The following is a 16,384-nucleotide window of genomic DNA, read 5'->3' as shown; positions in this document are numbered from 1 at the left end:
ATCTTTACTATACTACTTTACTCACTGACTCGACTTTATCAGAATTCACAGAATTTACTGGCTGAGTAGCAGCAAGCGAAATGATGGTTCCTGAAGCTCCTGAAGTAAATGCTGTTATCCTAACCAACGAAACATTTAGCGCAGCTTTGAAATCTTACGTGAAAATCTAAATTAGGCTATTATGGTCTGGGTCCGGATAGGATCACGTCACGGTCCGGACTCGGACCGCGGTCCGCCATTTGGTGATGGCTGATGTATGGGATTTCCTTAGCCTGTGCTACACCTTTCCAAGAAGTTTTGTGAAAATTGTACCAGTAGCTTTTGCGATATTGTTGACAGCCCTACCTCACCGCAGTAGGGTGCAGTAAATGGAAGCTTTTGATAGCGCACGCCACTAACGAAAAACGGAAAATCACCAGGACAAACCACTCAGGGGTGTAGGCTACTCTGGAACCATAGAATTTGTGCGTTATTTACGTTTGATTAGGCTACATTTCAGATACGTGTTGGTTTCCTGTAGGCCTAGTATAGCGCTTTATTCTTTCTTTATTTTTCTATGTCCGAATATTGGGGGGGACATTTTGGTCATATTTGAATATTGGGGGGGACACGTCCCCCTCAATGTCTATGGTGACTAAGGCCCTGACCAAAAGAATTAACCTATTTTCAATTAGTTGGCCCTTCAAAATGTGCCAGTGTGTGCATAATAAAACATTTAGCCAGTGCAGAATTGATGTGACATAACAGATAAACATCAGCCACTGCCATGGTATGTTATATTATTTGCCGATAGGTCAATACCAGTCAACAAGGCAAATATCGGCTGATGTATCGTACATGTTAGGTACATTACAAAATACACATTGCACAAAATCATACTATAATCTTTCAGGGGTGTGTGTGTGTGTGTATGTAGGGATAGTGTGCATGTAAATGATCAGTGTACCGTCATTACTGGTGGATAATGTCTCTTGATTATGTTGATTTAATGGTGCACTATTTAAACAGTATGCCTTCCATTTATCCATCTCTGTAATGTTTTATTTTTTTCCCATGTTGTTATGCAGACTTGCTGAATGTAAACTTTCAGAGAAGTCCTGTGGAATTGTGTCCACTTTTCTACAGTCACCAAACTCCCTGATAGAGCTGGACCTGAGTTACAATGACTTGGCAGATTCTGGAGTTCAGCTTCTCTCTAAGGGATTCTCTAGTCCCTATTGCAAACTGCAGATATTAAGGTTGGTCATGAACTTGGCCATGAATTTACTAACATATTTTCATTTGTTTGTTTACTTTGTGTACTATGCTTTCGGGCAGTGAAACAAAACTATTCATTATGTAAATGAAATGGGTGGCAGTGGCTTAGGAGGTAGAGGAGTCATCCAGTAACCAGAGGGTTGCTGGTTCAAGCCCTATTCCTCCTGACCTTGTTGAATGTTTGTGGTCCTGAAGAGTAAGGTGGTGCCTTACATGGCAACCTTGGTGTAAGGCATGGAATTGTTGCTTGGAGGAGTGGCAAATGCTGAGTGACACCTGGTTATTGGTTACAGACTGAATTCTGAGGTGTTATAGTGTCTTTTTATACTGATAAAACTCTCTCTCTCTCTCTCTCTCTGTATGTTTGTGTGTGTCTCAGACTCAGTAAGTGTGGTATCTCAGACGAAGGTTATGTTTGTCTGGCTCTGGCTCTGATGTTAAACCCCTCCTGTGTGAAAGAGCTGGATGTAAACAACAATCATCCTGGAGGATCAGCACAGAAGCTGTTATCTGCTACACTGGAGGATCCTCACCGCAAAGTTGAAGCACTTCAGTATGTACAGTGCAACCGGAAAGTTTTCAGACCCTTTCAACTTTTCCACATTTTGTTATGTTTCAGACTCATCTTGAAATGGATTCAATTCATTTTTTTTCTCATCAATCTACACACAATACTCCAACACTCCACAAAAAAGCAGGTGTTTGGAGTGTTTTGTCAATGTATAAAAAATAAAAGTCTGACATATTAAATTTACATAAGTATTCAGGCCCTTTGTTATGACACTTGCAATTGAGCATGACAAACGTTCTGAATACTTATGTAAATGGAATTAGCTCCTACTACATACTCTCCACACAGAACAGTACAATCTATTGCCAGATGCTGGAAACAAACAACTATAAATGTGACAAGACAAAAGGGGGCTGGAGCGCTGCTGGTATCCCTTGTATCCTCTGGTGCTCTTGGAAGGGTTCAAAGTTCATCAAAAAAGAATTGGATCAAATCCAGGTCCAGTCATTCAGTGGGATGCAAAAGTGTAAAAGCCTTTATTATTTTTTAGGGTTAAAGCATTAAAACACCAACGCGTATCGGCCCACTCCAGAAAGGAGGTTTAACAAACATTGAGATAAAACTTAACCTCTGGGTTGTCTGACTAAACCCGAGCTGTCTGTTCCAAAACTCTGGTTACAAATAAGTTCAAGCAATCGCGTGTAAGTTAGCCTAGAGTTGTGCATATTCACAGCGAACTTCTAAAGATATCATCTATTGAGAGTCGAAACCAGTAAGTGAAACCGGTGAAATGATGAGCACCATATTTTTCAGAGACTGAGTTGCAAGTTTGAGGTTTACGAAGAGGAGAGAGCTGTGATAACAAAAAAGAGCTTCTCCAAAGGAACTAAATCTTGCTTGGCAGAGAATAGCCTAACTGACCGTGTACATTCATAAGTTTAGGATAGCCTATTAATGTCAAAAGCACAATATTAAAGCTGCAGTTGACAGAAATTCACAGAAATTCAACATGCCCCAAGTTTAAATCTGATCCAATAGGGGTTCTGACTAGGAATCCATGGAGAAAACTTTGACCAAAAATGTTTTCCAGCAGATGACCTGTCTATTTCCGTTGCCCCCTCTTTCGAATTCAACATTCAAATTTCTAGACAAAAAATTATATCCCTACAAAAGTGGATTTTGAGCTCCATAGACCTCCATTCATTCACTTATTTGTGAGTGCGCTCACGTGGAACCAGAAGAGGGCAGCCGTGGCCCGCTGGTTAGCACTCTGGACTTGTAACCGGAGGGTTGCCGGTTCGAGCCCCGACCAGTGGGCCGCGGCTGAAGTGCCCTTGAGCAAGGCACTTAACCCCTCACTGCTCCCCGAGCGCCGCCATTGTAGCAGGCAGCTCACTGCGCCGGGATTAGTGTGTGCTTCACCTCACTGTGTGTACACTGTGTGCTGTTTGTGTTTCACTAATTCACCGATTGGGTTAAATGCAGAGACCAAATTTCCCTCACGGGATCAAAAAAGTATATAAAAAAAAAAAAAAGAGGAACTGCAACAGAGGAACTGCAACCGAGAGTGGAGCTTCTCCACTTATAAGACATTCTCTGGTATTTCTAACCAGTATGCATTGCGTTCAACCCAGTATGCATTGTGTTCAACCCAGCGTGTATCACATCAAGTCAGATCTGCGCAGATCTGCATCAAGTCGATTTGGCCTATTGCCAGAAAATTCAGCATACAAATACAACAGGACCAAAAAACAGGAATGATATTATTATAGTAAAAATCAACATCTATTACTACACCTTGTACTGTCATTGTAGGCAAATAATGTACCTTGGTTTTTCTGACTTATTGAGGGCACTTGTAAACAGTGCCCCTTCCATGTTATCAATTTCTATACTGTTTGATCTTTTGTCATGTTGTTTTACAGGCTTGCTGAATGCACCCTTACAGAGAAGTCCTTTGAAAGTGTGGCTGCTGTTCTACAGTCACCAAACTCCCTGATAGAGCTGGACCTAAGTCAAATTGACCTGGGAGATTCTGGAGTTCAGCTTCTCTCTAAGGGACTGTCTAGTCTCCACTGTAAACTGCAGACATTAAGGTTGGTGCAAGGCCATGCATTTCCTGATATTTTGTTGTACTTGTTTGTTTAATGTGTGTGTGTGTGTGTGTGTGTGGGTATAATGCATTTCCTGATATTTTTTGTATTTGTTTACTTCACTGTTGTTGTAAGTCATTCAGCCCTTCATAGCTCTAACTCTAAATGTGCCAGTCTTTGCTTAACACAACATTTAGCTAGTGCAAAATTGATATGATATTACAGACCTTACCCACTGCCATCATATTGTCATAGTATTTACGGATAAGCCGATACGAGTCAACAGGGTAAATATAGGTAGAATTTAGGAGGAATTTAGCTACTCCATACTTTGCACTACAGCATAGTAAAATCTTTCAGGTGTGTGTGCTTTGTGTGTGTGTGTGTGTATGTGGATGTGGGTGTTTGTGCGTGTGTGTGTGTGTGTGTGTGTGTGGATGCGTGTGTGCGTGTACACATGAATGAATTCTGCACTGTTGGTGAAAGGTCTCTTGATTTTTATTTATTTATCAGGGCTCTGTGTAAACAGTATATCTTCCATTTATTCATGTTATCTTTTGTTGTGTTTTTATGCAGGCTTGATGACTGTAAGCTTACAGATACATTGTGTGAGATTGTGGCTTCAGTTCTACAGTCACCAAACTCCCTGCTACATCTGAACTTCAGTAACAATGACCTGGGGGATTCTGGAGTTCAGCTTCTCTCTAAGGGAGTGTTTAGTCCCCACTGCAAACTGCAGACATTAAGGTTGGTGTAAGGCCATGCATTTACAAACATTTGTTTGTTCACTTGTTTATTTAATTTGTGTGTGTGTGTGTGTGTGTGTGCGTGTGTGTGTGTGTGTACAGTAGGTGTAATGTACATGTGAATGATTTTTGTACTGTCATTACAGGGGAATCATCTCTCTTGATTATGCTAATTTAGTGGTGCACTGTTTAAACAGTATCCCTTCCATTTATCCATCTCTGTAATATTTTATCTTTTTTCATGTTGTTATGCAGACTTGCTGAATGTAAACTCTCAGAGAAGTCCTGTGGAATTGTGGCTGCTGTTCTACAGTCACCAAACTCCCTGCTAGAGCTGGACCTGAGTCACAATGACCTGGCAGATTCTGGAGTTCAGCTTCTCTCTAAGGGACTGTCTAGTCCTCACTGCAAACTGCAGATATTAAGGTTGGTGTAAGGCCATGAATTTACTGTTTTTTTCATTTGTTTGTTTACTTTGTGTACTTGTAACATGGTAAACACTCCTGTTAACTCTGCGTTGTGTTTTTGGTGAAATAAATGCAGAGTCTTGTTGTACAGTAATTGGCTATCTCTGCAACCGTTTATTTGTTGCCCCTGACAACAATACAGACAAAAGACAGGATCTTCGCTACTAGACGTTGACAAGTTGTAAAACACCCGAAAATTTACATAACAGACTGGCAGAATATAATAAGACAATGAATTAAAAGTGTACCTGACAACAATACAGACAAAAGTCAGGATCTTCGCTACTAGCCGTTGACAAGTTGTAGAACACTATAAAAGGAAATAAAATTAGCCTTAGGATTATCATCATAACAACAGCTACAGCGAATATGCTAATCATGGTATAGATAATAGATAAACGGCAGTCAATTAAAGATTAAAAACACAGTAAAAAGAAGATGACAATTTCTAAATATATACCCAAACAACAGTGCATGTATAATTATGAAGCAATATATCTTTAGAATGACTCATGTTACAGCAGATCATATAAATTAACTGAAGTGCAAATCTTTTCAACCTACCCCGAAAATGTACATAACAGACTGGAAAGAATATAATGAACGTTAGTTCCTAAGTCTGTAGGGTAGGGTACTCTGTTACACTCTCCCCCACTGACTTCCACTTGTGTATTCAAAAATGGCGTTACAACAGGTCATCAGATAAAAAAAAACATGTCAGGAACAAGGAAAAATCATATAATCAACAATATGTCACTATGTCACTAAAAGCGGGGGGGGGGGGGGGGAAACCAAAATATATCAAAACACTGTAGAATAAAAGAAACACAAAGCTTTCCAGTCACAAGACTATCACGTGAAGGATTGCAACCCTCCTTACACACTTAGAACAGACTGGAAAGAATAAAACTAATGTTAGTTCCTAAGTCTGTAGGGTAGGGTCTTATGCTTAGAATGGTGAACAATGTATAGCAAGTGGAATCACATATTACTTTGTTACATACTTATACTATGCTTTTCGGGCAGGGAGACAAAACTATTCATTATGTAAATTAAATGGGTGGCAGTGGCTTAAGGGGAAGGGGAGTCGTCCAGTAACCAAAGGGTTTGCTGGTTCAAGCCCTATTCCTTCTGACCCTGATAAATGTTAGTGGTCCTGATGAACAGGTTGGCGCTTTGCATGGCACCCTCAGTCATCGGTGTAGGTGTGTGTGAGGCATGGAATTGTAAAGCACATTGAGTTTTTGGAGGAGTGGAACATGCTGAGTGACAGTGAGTGGTTATTGAAGACTCAATTTAATACACTGCAGTTGAGTTACAGGCTGAATCCTGTTATTGTGTCATTTTATACTGATGAAACACTCTCTCTCTCTCTCTCTGGGTGTGTGTGTGTGTGTGTTTGTCTCAGGCTCAGTAAGTGTGGTATCTCAGACGAAGATTATGTTTGTCTGGCTCTGGCTCTGATGTTAAACCCCTCCTGTGTGAAAGAACTGGATGTGAACAACAATCATTCTGGAGGGTCTGCACAGAAGCTGTTATCTGCTACTCTGGAGGATCCTCACCGCAAAGTTGAAGCACTTCAGTATGTACTCTATAGTAACAGAAACCTACAGGCTGATCAACCTGCTGTCTGGATTGTCATGTATTCATTTTTTAGATGGTTGCGTTCACATAAGTGAGGATACATGAAATTGTATTCATTAGCCATTAGCTCCGACTGCATATTCTATACAGAGAACTGTACAATCTATTGCCAGATGCTGTGAACAAACAACTCTACATGTGACTAGACAAAGGGGGGCTGGAGCGCTGCTGGTATCCCTTGTGTTCTCTGGTGCTCTTGGAAGGGTTCAAAGTTCATCAAAAAAGAATTGGATCAAATCCAGGTCCAGGCACTCAGTGGGATGCAAAAGTTTAAAAGCCTTAATTATTTTTTTAGGGCTAAAGCATTAAAATACCAACACGTATCGGCCCACTTGCCTTCATCAGGCTGTTGGTAACAAACAGAGTCAAGCCATAGTTCTATTGATTTCAGGTGTGCCCCTCTGGCACTTGCAACACATGTTTAGGCCACTAGAGGCAGTAGTTCAGACCATGTACAATGCCAGAAATTTTATTATACAAATACAACAGTATCAAATTGAAGTGAGAGATCTCCAAGTGGGAAAATAGGAGTGATATTATTACAAATATTAACAACATTTAGTGTACGCCATTAGTGAACTCCATTCAATATGTATCAAAAGTCAATAAATATGAATAAATTAGTTAGGCTACACATCATAGTACCGGTTTGTAAGAAAAAATCCCTATGCGCGAATGAATGGGGTTTCGGGAATCAAAAATAAAGTCAATTAAATAAAGTTAATTGCTGCTTGCAAGTCTCAGTGTTCATATCCTTTTAATAAAATAAGCATGTATGTTGTCTCCATTAGGACTTTAGATCTGCTATATCGCTAAAATATGACTGTTGCTATGCCTCTGCTACCAGCAAAAATTTCTCCTATAGTTTGTTACATGGGAAGCAGTAGGCTATCTAACAGCAGTTAGCTTAACCCTTAGAACCCGATTGACGCAAAGTGCGTCAAAAAACACACCCTTTCTTCTCTGTTACATTGCTCCGGAACTTTTCTTCGCAGCGAGATGAAACCTTTATTGCGTGACAGAGCAGAAGTGGGGCTTTCCAACGAGACTACACACTTGTCTGTACTATCAAGTATGAAAATTTTTAAAAATCATGAATTTAAATCAAATTGAATTATATTTACAGTCTATACTTCTCTGCGTTCACCTGCGCACCCATTACTCTCGTTTGAATTACTCGCGAACCCGTGATCGCATAGATATAGCAAGCATATCAGATGAAAGAGGAGACACAGGGCTATGTATATCGATCCTTCTGGCTTATAAAAACAGACGAAGTGACTGCAAAATAATAACATCATGTACACAAACCAACACTGCACACCCATTACTCTCGTTTGAAATACTCGCGGACCCGTGACGGATAGATATGCCACGCATGTCAGATGAAAGAGGAGACTCAGAGCTATCATTTGATACCAAGTACATCCTTCTGGGTTATAAAACAGACTAAGTGACAGCAAAATAATGACTTCATATAGCTGGACTTACCCCATGTTTTTGTCTGTTTTTGTGGTAAAGCATGTTTATAATCCAACGCTATCGTGTGTTTCTCTATGGCAAAGCATGTTCATAATCCAGTTTTGAGATCCTAGCAAATTCCTGCATGGAATCCAGTTCAAGGCTCACATTGCATCCCAATTTGTTCAACAAAGAAACACCTTTTTTGCCTTTACTTTGTTCATGGCAATGCAGTAAAAAGTTGAGAATCATTATGAGTGCATACACCATAGGCACGCAGGCTAACACGCAACCTCGGGTCAAGTCAGGTCAGATTAGTTTGTGTCACAGATATGGAGCGCAGAAAGGTCATTTTTCATCACTAAATAAAAAATGGCATTTATTTCCGTAAATCACACACCACATATTTCTGTAAATTGCTCAGCCCCAGAGTATCCCTTCAACATGGCAATTATATTGCCCGATTCAGGACAGACTGCCCTACACACACATGAAATGCATGTAGAGCTATGAGCTTGCTGTGGTGAGATACATGTCAAAATATAAGAATATTTATAATACACTTTTTATATTTTAATTCTTTAAAAATCTAAATAAAATCAATGCTAGTACTAATACATGAAATGATTAGAATTGGATGGAATTCTTTATTGGGCTCCATACAGAAATCAGCAGCTTCCAGGCCCAGGGAAATGTCCTTCTGTGTGGGGACTTTAAGGCCCATACAGGCACAGAGCCTGACTGTATAGACACAGCAGGAAACAAACATAGGCCTATTCAACAATCTATCACCCTCTCTCATCCCCATTACAAAGAAACGGAATAATCCTGACAACTCCATCAACAAGAATGGTAAAGACTTAGTGCAACTCTGTCGGGCCTTAGGCATACATGCTTAATGGTAGGATCAAGGGGGACTCTCTAGGAAGGTTCACATATTGCTCAGCTCTTGGGACTAATGTAGTCGACTATGCCATCACTAACATGGACCCATCTTCCATACGTGTATTCACAGTAAGACCACAGATTCTTCTTTCAGACCACTGCCAGATAACTACATTCTTGAAAAGAGCCAATGATGAAACATCTATCAAATATTCCAGCAAGTTAATTAAATCATGCATGTAACTGGAACTCTGACAGTGCATCTGAATTCAATTAAGCAATCTGTCCAGTTGAAATCACTAACATCTTAAACACATTTCTTTTGAAATATTTCAAATTAAATAGTGATGTCAACCAGGCAGCAGAGGACATTTCTAACATATACCACAAAGCTGCCAAAAAACCTAACCTGCTTAGAAATGGCAACAATACAAAAAGGAAACCGGCAAAGGAAAAGTGGTTTGACCATGAATGTAGAAAAAAACAAAAAAATCTGACAATTATCAAACAAAAAACATCACAATCAAAAAAATATTTGTTTGAGAAAAGATTATTGTGAAGCCCTAAATGATTACAAATGAACAATTACAAAACAAAAATCAAGAACACTACAACAAAGTTCTACAAGAAACTGAAGACTCTCTCCAAACAAATACATTTTAGGAGAGCTGGAAACACTTAAATCCCCACCAACAAAACTGGCCATACAAAACCCAGATACTTGGAAAAGCTTTTACCAACGTTTATATAAACCAATGCCAAGTGACATCACACAGAAACAAAACCATACAAAACAGCATTTAAAAATGTGTGAAGATGCCATTAAAGCAAACCAAAATCCCCTTGACTATGACATCTCCACAGATGAACTTCTGAATAACCTTAAAAAACTCAAGCCAAGAAAAGCTTGTGGTCCCGACAACATTCGGACAGAGATGTTGAAATGTAGCCCCCCCCCCACACCCACACACTGCAAAGGGCTCTCCTCAAATTATTTAATCTTGTTTTTCAAGCTGGCTGCTTCCTTGATGTCTGGAATAGGGGGCTTATGTCCCCAATACACAAGAGTGGAGACAAATTAGATCCAAACAACTACCGAGGCATCTGTGTGAACAGTAACCTTGGGAAGGTATTCCGCTGTATCCTCAATGCTGGTTACAGGCCTTCCTTATCAAACACAATGTCTTGAATAAACTTCAAATTGGCTTCTTATGTATGATGTATGACATCATCAAATCGGCAACAAATGCGGAGTAAAAATTGACAACAAAATAATTGAATACTTCACTCAAGAGCGTGGGGTGAGACAGGGTTGCAGTTGGAGTCCAACTTTGTTCAACATTTATAGCAGTGTTACTGGAACGATCTGCAATACCTGGGCTCACCCTGTTGGACACGGAAAGTCTTGCTCTATGCAGATGACCTGGTGCTAATGGCGCTAGAGCAGTACTGTCAGAACTGGGACCTGTACAGTCAATTTGGACAAATCAAAAGTAATGATCTTCCAAAAACAACCCAGACCTCAAGGAACCAGACACCTGTTCCCTCTAGGTAACACCGCCCTAGAGAATGTTACAAACTATAACTAGCTTGGTTTAAAAATAAATGCCTAAGGAAACTTTGGTATTGCAGTGAATGCACTAAAGATAGATAGATAGATACTTTATTGATCCCCAGGGGAAATTCAAGAGGGATGTGTTCCGTTCCCGGAGTCACTGCAATACCGAGTCGATGCGTGGAGCGGACGGAGCAAGCCCCTCTTCCGTCTCCCTGTTCCAAAAATCAGATTAATATATGGTCCTCGGGTAGAGGACGTATCAGATATTAAACTGATAAGAACAGATACTACACTTGATCTTAGCCAAAAGGCCGAGAAGCGATAAAAAGAAAAAGCACAAAGAGCATTTATGCTATAAAAATACATTTTCAGCAAATAGATATTCCAATTAAAATCTGGTCCAAAATATTCGACACCACCATCCTGCTTATTGCCAGTGGTGGAGGAAGTACAGAAACTCAGTAAAAGTACAAATAAACAGAGAAATATTTACTTTAGTAAAAGTAAAAGTACCACACTCACAATGACAACCCTACTTAAAGGAAAATTCCAGTTTTTAGCCCTTTTCTGGTTTGTTTTGGATGAACTAGAGTGGTGGACACCGAAATTTTGACCATTGGTCCTGTCTCGACCTTTCTGACTCGTTTTGAATCGCCTTTGACTACTCTGAGTGGTTACCAACAGGCATACTGTAGTAGGCTACTCAAACATGTCCTAAAACAACCCTTGTGTACCGTTCGTTTTCAAAACTGTGCAACTCACCGAGTGGTTAGTGGTGTTCGTTGATGTTCCAAAACAAGTAGCGTAGCGAAATACAGTTTCTGTCGTGTTTTATTTGGCATTTTGTAAAATCCCATTGATTTCTGTTGGAAGACTCATTGCACATTGATATTACCAGGCCACCATCTATGCTTCAGGTTCAAATATTGAGCGGAAGTTTATACGCAGTTGTGAGGTGTCTGAATAAATAGTTCCACAATAGGCCTAGCAAATAAGACGGCTGGAAATCATACATTGCGCCGATATATTTGCTTTTAATAATCAACGAACACCACAACATAAATGCACAAACGAACGTTAAGGGTTGTTTTAGGACATTGCAGTATGCCTGGACCAATCGTCAAAAGGACCAATCATCAAAATTTTGGTGTCCACCACTCTAGTTCATCCAAAACAAACCAGAAAAGGGACTCAAAGTGCTAAAAAACAGAATTAGTAAAAGTAAAAAGTACCTGCTTTAAATGTACTTTCAGTATTAAAAGTAAAAGTATTTGCATAATGAATTATTCTCTTAATATCTATTTCCTAATAAAAAAATCAGTATGGGCTGTGGCATTTTAATTAAGCTAGTTTTAGGTTATAGTAGGCTAGATAGTTTTAAAGGGAAACTTAGCAGGATTTCCCCCTCTGCTGGAGAAATTTTGCATTATGCTATTTCAATAACAATAAAGCACACAGATTTGTTTACAAGCTAGCAAAACGGTTAGCATAAGTTAGGCAGACAATGTGGATGTTACAAGGTAAGAAACACGATTTAAAATGAGTTTATTGTTTCTCACTTCTCTTTCCGGGACGGTAGTCTCAATGTTGCAAGGTTGGTTTTCCGACGGGGGAAGGGGAAGCAGGAAAAGTCACCATTTTCACCGGAACAGGTCATTTAACCATCCAAATGATTTCTAAACGGGTTTATTACGTTGAAATAGTTACCAAGTTCCCCTTTCAGCTAAAAAAGATCACTAAATTCTGGATTCACCTAAAATTAAGCCCCCATTTTTTTCTACACTTTAAAGCATTTCAATCCCAAGAAGATGGCAGTCCAGTAGCTCCGCACATGCAGACGCACGCTGACAACTTAAGTTCACAGCTCAATAGAAATGCATTGGGAGCCGTGATTTTTTTCCAGTTTTATGGGATTGTATTAACCTGGAAATCCAGAGTTCTCAAGAGAGCACAATTTGAATAGTCTCTGCTAGACACTCTGGCAATGAGCAATGATGCTCATTACTTGTGCACCTTGAATCTTACTTATGCCCCTTGAATCGCGGGGAACCAATCACATCGGTGTATCTAATATAGGCGGGCCAGAGGCAAGTTAAACAGATGACTTATGTCATTATGAGTAAATAATAATAGGACTACAAGCTAATTTATAACTCAAGTGAATTGTTTTCAATTATAACATATCATTGCACAAAATAAGTTCAACGTTTAGATTTATCTGGACGTGTTTTAAGTTGGCTACAGCCTGTAAAAAAATAATATTAAAAACAAACTGCTGGTCCTATATGCATTTCACGTAGGCAAGCATGACAATTTGGGAGTTTTTGACTGCACAGAAACAATAATAGTTAGTGTCAAGCACGGTTGTGTTTAGCCTAGGCGTACAATTTGCATTTATTTAAGTTATACAAACATCAGACGAAAAGTGAAATCTCATCATTAGTGATTGATAATATTCAGAGGTGGAAAGTAACGAAATACATTTACTCACGTTACTGTATTGAGTAGTTTTTGTGTGTATTTTGTATTTTTTAAGTAGTTTATAAAATCGGTATTTTAAATTTTACTTGATTACATTTTGAGTGAAGTATTGTACTTCGCTACATCAAAAATCCCATCCGTTACTTGAGTAAAAAAAAAAAGTTAAGACCTAAGAAAGGGAGAGAATAAAATCGCGCCCTACACCACTAGCCTAGTGATAATGATCAGCATGTAGCCTACAACAGGACATGAATCAAGCTGGCGCCATGCAGTCTTTCTGAAAGTGATGGAGCTGGATCACGAGATGCATCAGATTAGCCTAACCATAGAGCCTAACCTATGAAAGTGTATTTTCCGCTATTCCAATCGGTTGTCTCAGTTCATTTTAGCACTAATGATTGCGGAGATATTTAAGCAAACACCATGGGATTTCGTGTTTTGACGTTTGTGCTCACCTTTCTTTGGAAATAAGTTTATTAGCAGTTGTTGTTTCCCTTCATTTTGATGTCTCTCTTTTTCCTGTTTTGGCCTTTGTTTTTAGTAACCTGACTTGGCTTTCTTGGAGAAAGACATGCAGCAGAACATGCAAAACAATTAGCGGTCCACTACTAGCGATGCTCAACTAAATAAACAAAAGATAGACTACCTTATGAATCGTGCAGGCGGACTAAACCATTTAGCTCTAGCAAGGGAGAGTGAGAGTGACCTTACACAGTTTTCACTATGTTTTGTATACAAAATCCAGTCAGTCAAACTTTAAATTTCGTCTGACATTCATTTTGACATTTAATTTGGAAGTTAAAATAAATATATGGTGGAAATAAGTATTGAACGCTTAATTTTTTTCAGTAACTAGCCTAAACTTCCAGTGAGTCTATTCGAAATTTTCACCACACATTATATTAACACACATATAAAAAAATCCAAACGTAAGAGTTTTGTGTATTAAAGTGGAATGACACAGGAAAAAAGTATTGAACGTGCCTACTGAAATTTCTTCAATACTTTGTGGAAAAGCCTTTGTTTGTAAAGACAGCTTCAAGACATTTCCTATATGACAAAACTTATTAGTCGCAGTGTCAGGTGTGATTTTGGCCCATTGTTCTAAACAGATTCCAGGGGTCCCTCTTGTGAATCCTGATCTTTAGTTACTTCCAGAACTATTTAATTGAATTGGCTGCCTTCAAGTCTTTGGAGCTTTCTCCGAGTGGTCCTTGGCTCTTGGAATTGACTATCCTTCTGACTCCCTGGTCAGAAATATTGCGAGAAGATCCTGTGCATGGCCGGTTGATGATGCAGTGATGTTTCTTCCACTTGCAGATAATGGCTCCCATGCTGCTTACTGGAAGATTATGATGTTTTGAAATGCATCTGTAACCAGTTTCATTGATATGTTTTGCAACAATAAGGTTGCAAAGGTCTTGGGAGAGCTTTTTGCTTTTATCCATCATGAAATGTTTCTTGTGTGACACCTTGGTAATGAAAAACCTAGCCCATCAATATGTAGGCTACTAACCAAGCTTATGTTAATTTGCACATATAGAAAGGATAACTACTCTATACAGATTCCAGCTCGTTCCTTCCCTTTCCTTGCCTTAGTGCTTTTTCTTAGCATGTTCAATACTTTTCCCCTGTATTATTCCACTTCATTACATGACTCTACTTATGGAGTTGTTTGGATTTTTTATGTGTGGATTACCTGAGTTATTACTAATGCCTGGTGAAAATGTTGTGCCCCCTGTATTCCACTTTTCACGGGCCCTCTCCTCTATTGGGGTCCTATACTTCCCACTTTCCCCCCCAGTACGACGCCCTTTAATCTGCTGAACCTTCTGCTCGTTTCCAAATATAAAAAAAAACTCTCTGCAACTCAATATTGGCCTGCCTGCCTCAGCTGCCTGTGAGGGGCTTTTCAGTTGTGCTAGATTACTGTTCACTGCAAAGCGACCCAAGGATGAGTGCAACTAACTTTGAAAATCAACTACTGCTCAAACTTAAAGGAGAACTCCGGTGATTTTTCACATAGATCTTCATTTCTCAACGTCCTTTTCAGGCAAGTACCTCCACTTGGCGGCCATATTGCAACACTTTTTGGGCACTTATCGTGCATCTATTTCAGCAGAAATGCGTGTGCGTAAGGCTTCACAACACCAATCTTGCTCCAGCAGCGAGATCACAACAGATGATTGGCACGATGTCTTCACAGCACACCACATGATTGGCTCAATGTATTTTATAACACACCACATGATTGGCTCAATGTATTCACATGTCGACATTTTGCCGCGGAAGGGTTGTGATATGTGTAGACCAGTGTGTAGACTCAAAGTGTGGTCCGGGGACCACTGGTGGTCCGCAAGCTAGCCCAAGTGGTCCGCGAGCAGACGTGGTAAAATATAATATAGATGAGTTGTTTGCAATATTGAACCAACTTGTATGTAAATCCAAACATTTCTGCAACACTGCCTATGTAAGCCATGCCAGTTTAAATCATATGAATTATCTGACACAATAATACAATCAAAGTGGTTCAGTGAGTAGGCCTATTGTGTAATTTACTATTGAAGTAGGTCTAATTTATTTATTTATTTTTAGCTAGGTGGTCTGTGAGGCTTTTTTATTGATTAAGTGGTCCTTGGTCTGAAAAAGTTTGAGAAACACTGGTGTAGACATATGATGTGTAGACAACTGCCATATTGGCGTTACATACTAACCCCATACATTACTATGGAGGATTTTTTGAGTGCTGTATCTCCTCATTAGAAAGTCTTTGGTAAAACTGGTTGTTCTGGTACCCAACCCCCCCCCCCCAAAAAAAAGTAACTAAGTAACTTTTACCTAAAGTACATTTTAAATGAACTACTTTTTACTTTTACTTGAGTACATTTTCAGATCGGTATTTTAACTTGTACTTGAGTAATATTTCATCAAGGTATTGGTACTTTTACTTGAGTACAATATTTTCGTACTTTTTCCACCTCTGATAATATTGTATGTGCCAATGTTTAAGCAGGCCGTGAACAAAGGGTTCAAAGGGTTCTTTCACGTCATTCACTTAAACTTTCCTACTTGCTAGATTTGACCAATCTTCCATAGCCTACGTGCACAAGTATTTTGAGTAGAACTACTGATCTTAATTATCTCCTTGATTGTTGACATCTTATCGTGTATGGTATTATTTCATGATCGCTAAACGTTTGATTCTTTTTAATGTTGTCATCAGTTAACTTCATTCAACTGCGCTTGTAGGCGCTGGCATTCAGTTGTGGACGTTCGTAAAT

General features: G+C 39.3%; 1 protein-coding gene and 1 non-coding gene across 9 annotated transcripts in view; one reads left to right on the top strand and one right to left on the bottom strand.

Moving 5' to 3' along the window:
• The window catches only part of LOC143136317 (NACHT, LRR and PYD domains-containing protein 3-like), a 286,890-nt gene that overhangs the window by 213,532 nt on the left and 56,974 nt on the right, over positions 1-16,384 (top strand). For all 8 annotated transcript variants that reach the window (XM_076297033.1, XM_076296993.1, XM_076296976.1 and 5 more), the window contains 6 exons: positions 1,068-1,238; positions 1,637-1,810; positions 3,694-3,864; positions 4,438-4,608; positions 4,863-5,033; positions 6,483-6,656. In XM_076297033.1, coding sequence (XP_076153148.1) covers positions 1,068-1,238; positions 1,637-1,810; positions 3,694-3,864; positions 4,438-4,608; positions 4,863-5,033; positions 6,483-6,656 — 1,032 coding nt within the window. The remainder of the gene's footprint in view (positions 1-1,067; positions 1,239-1,636; positions 1,811-3,693; positions 3,865-4,437; positions 4,609-4,862; positions 5,034-6,482; positions 6,657-16,384) is intronic.
• LOC143137785 (U2 spliceosomal RNA) lies at positions 10,755-10,945 on the bottom strand. Its single transcript, XR_012990093.1, has one exon. It is a non-coding gene; the product is annotated as a U2 spliceosomal RNA (small nuclear RNA).

Source organism: Alosa pseudoharengus, unplaced genomic scaffold (assembly GCF_046254945.1).
Source record: "Alosa pseudoharengus isolate Yale_2024_CS ecotype anadromous, Long Island Sound unplaced genomic scaffold, YU_APseudo_1.1 YU_APseudo_1.1_scf_1, whole genome shotgun sequence".
Taxonomy (NCBI): domain Eukaryota; kingdom Metazoa; phylum Chordata; class Actinopteri; order Clupeiformes; family Clupeidae; genus Alosa; species Alosa pseudoharengus.
This window is presented reverse-complemented; position numbering and strand designations above follow the sequence as displayed.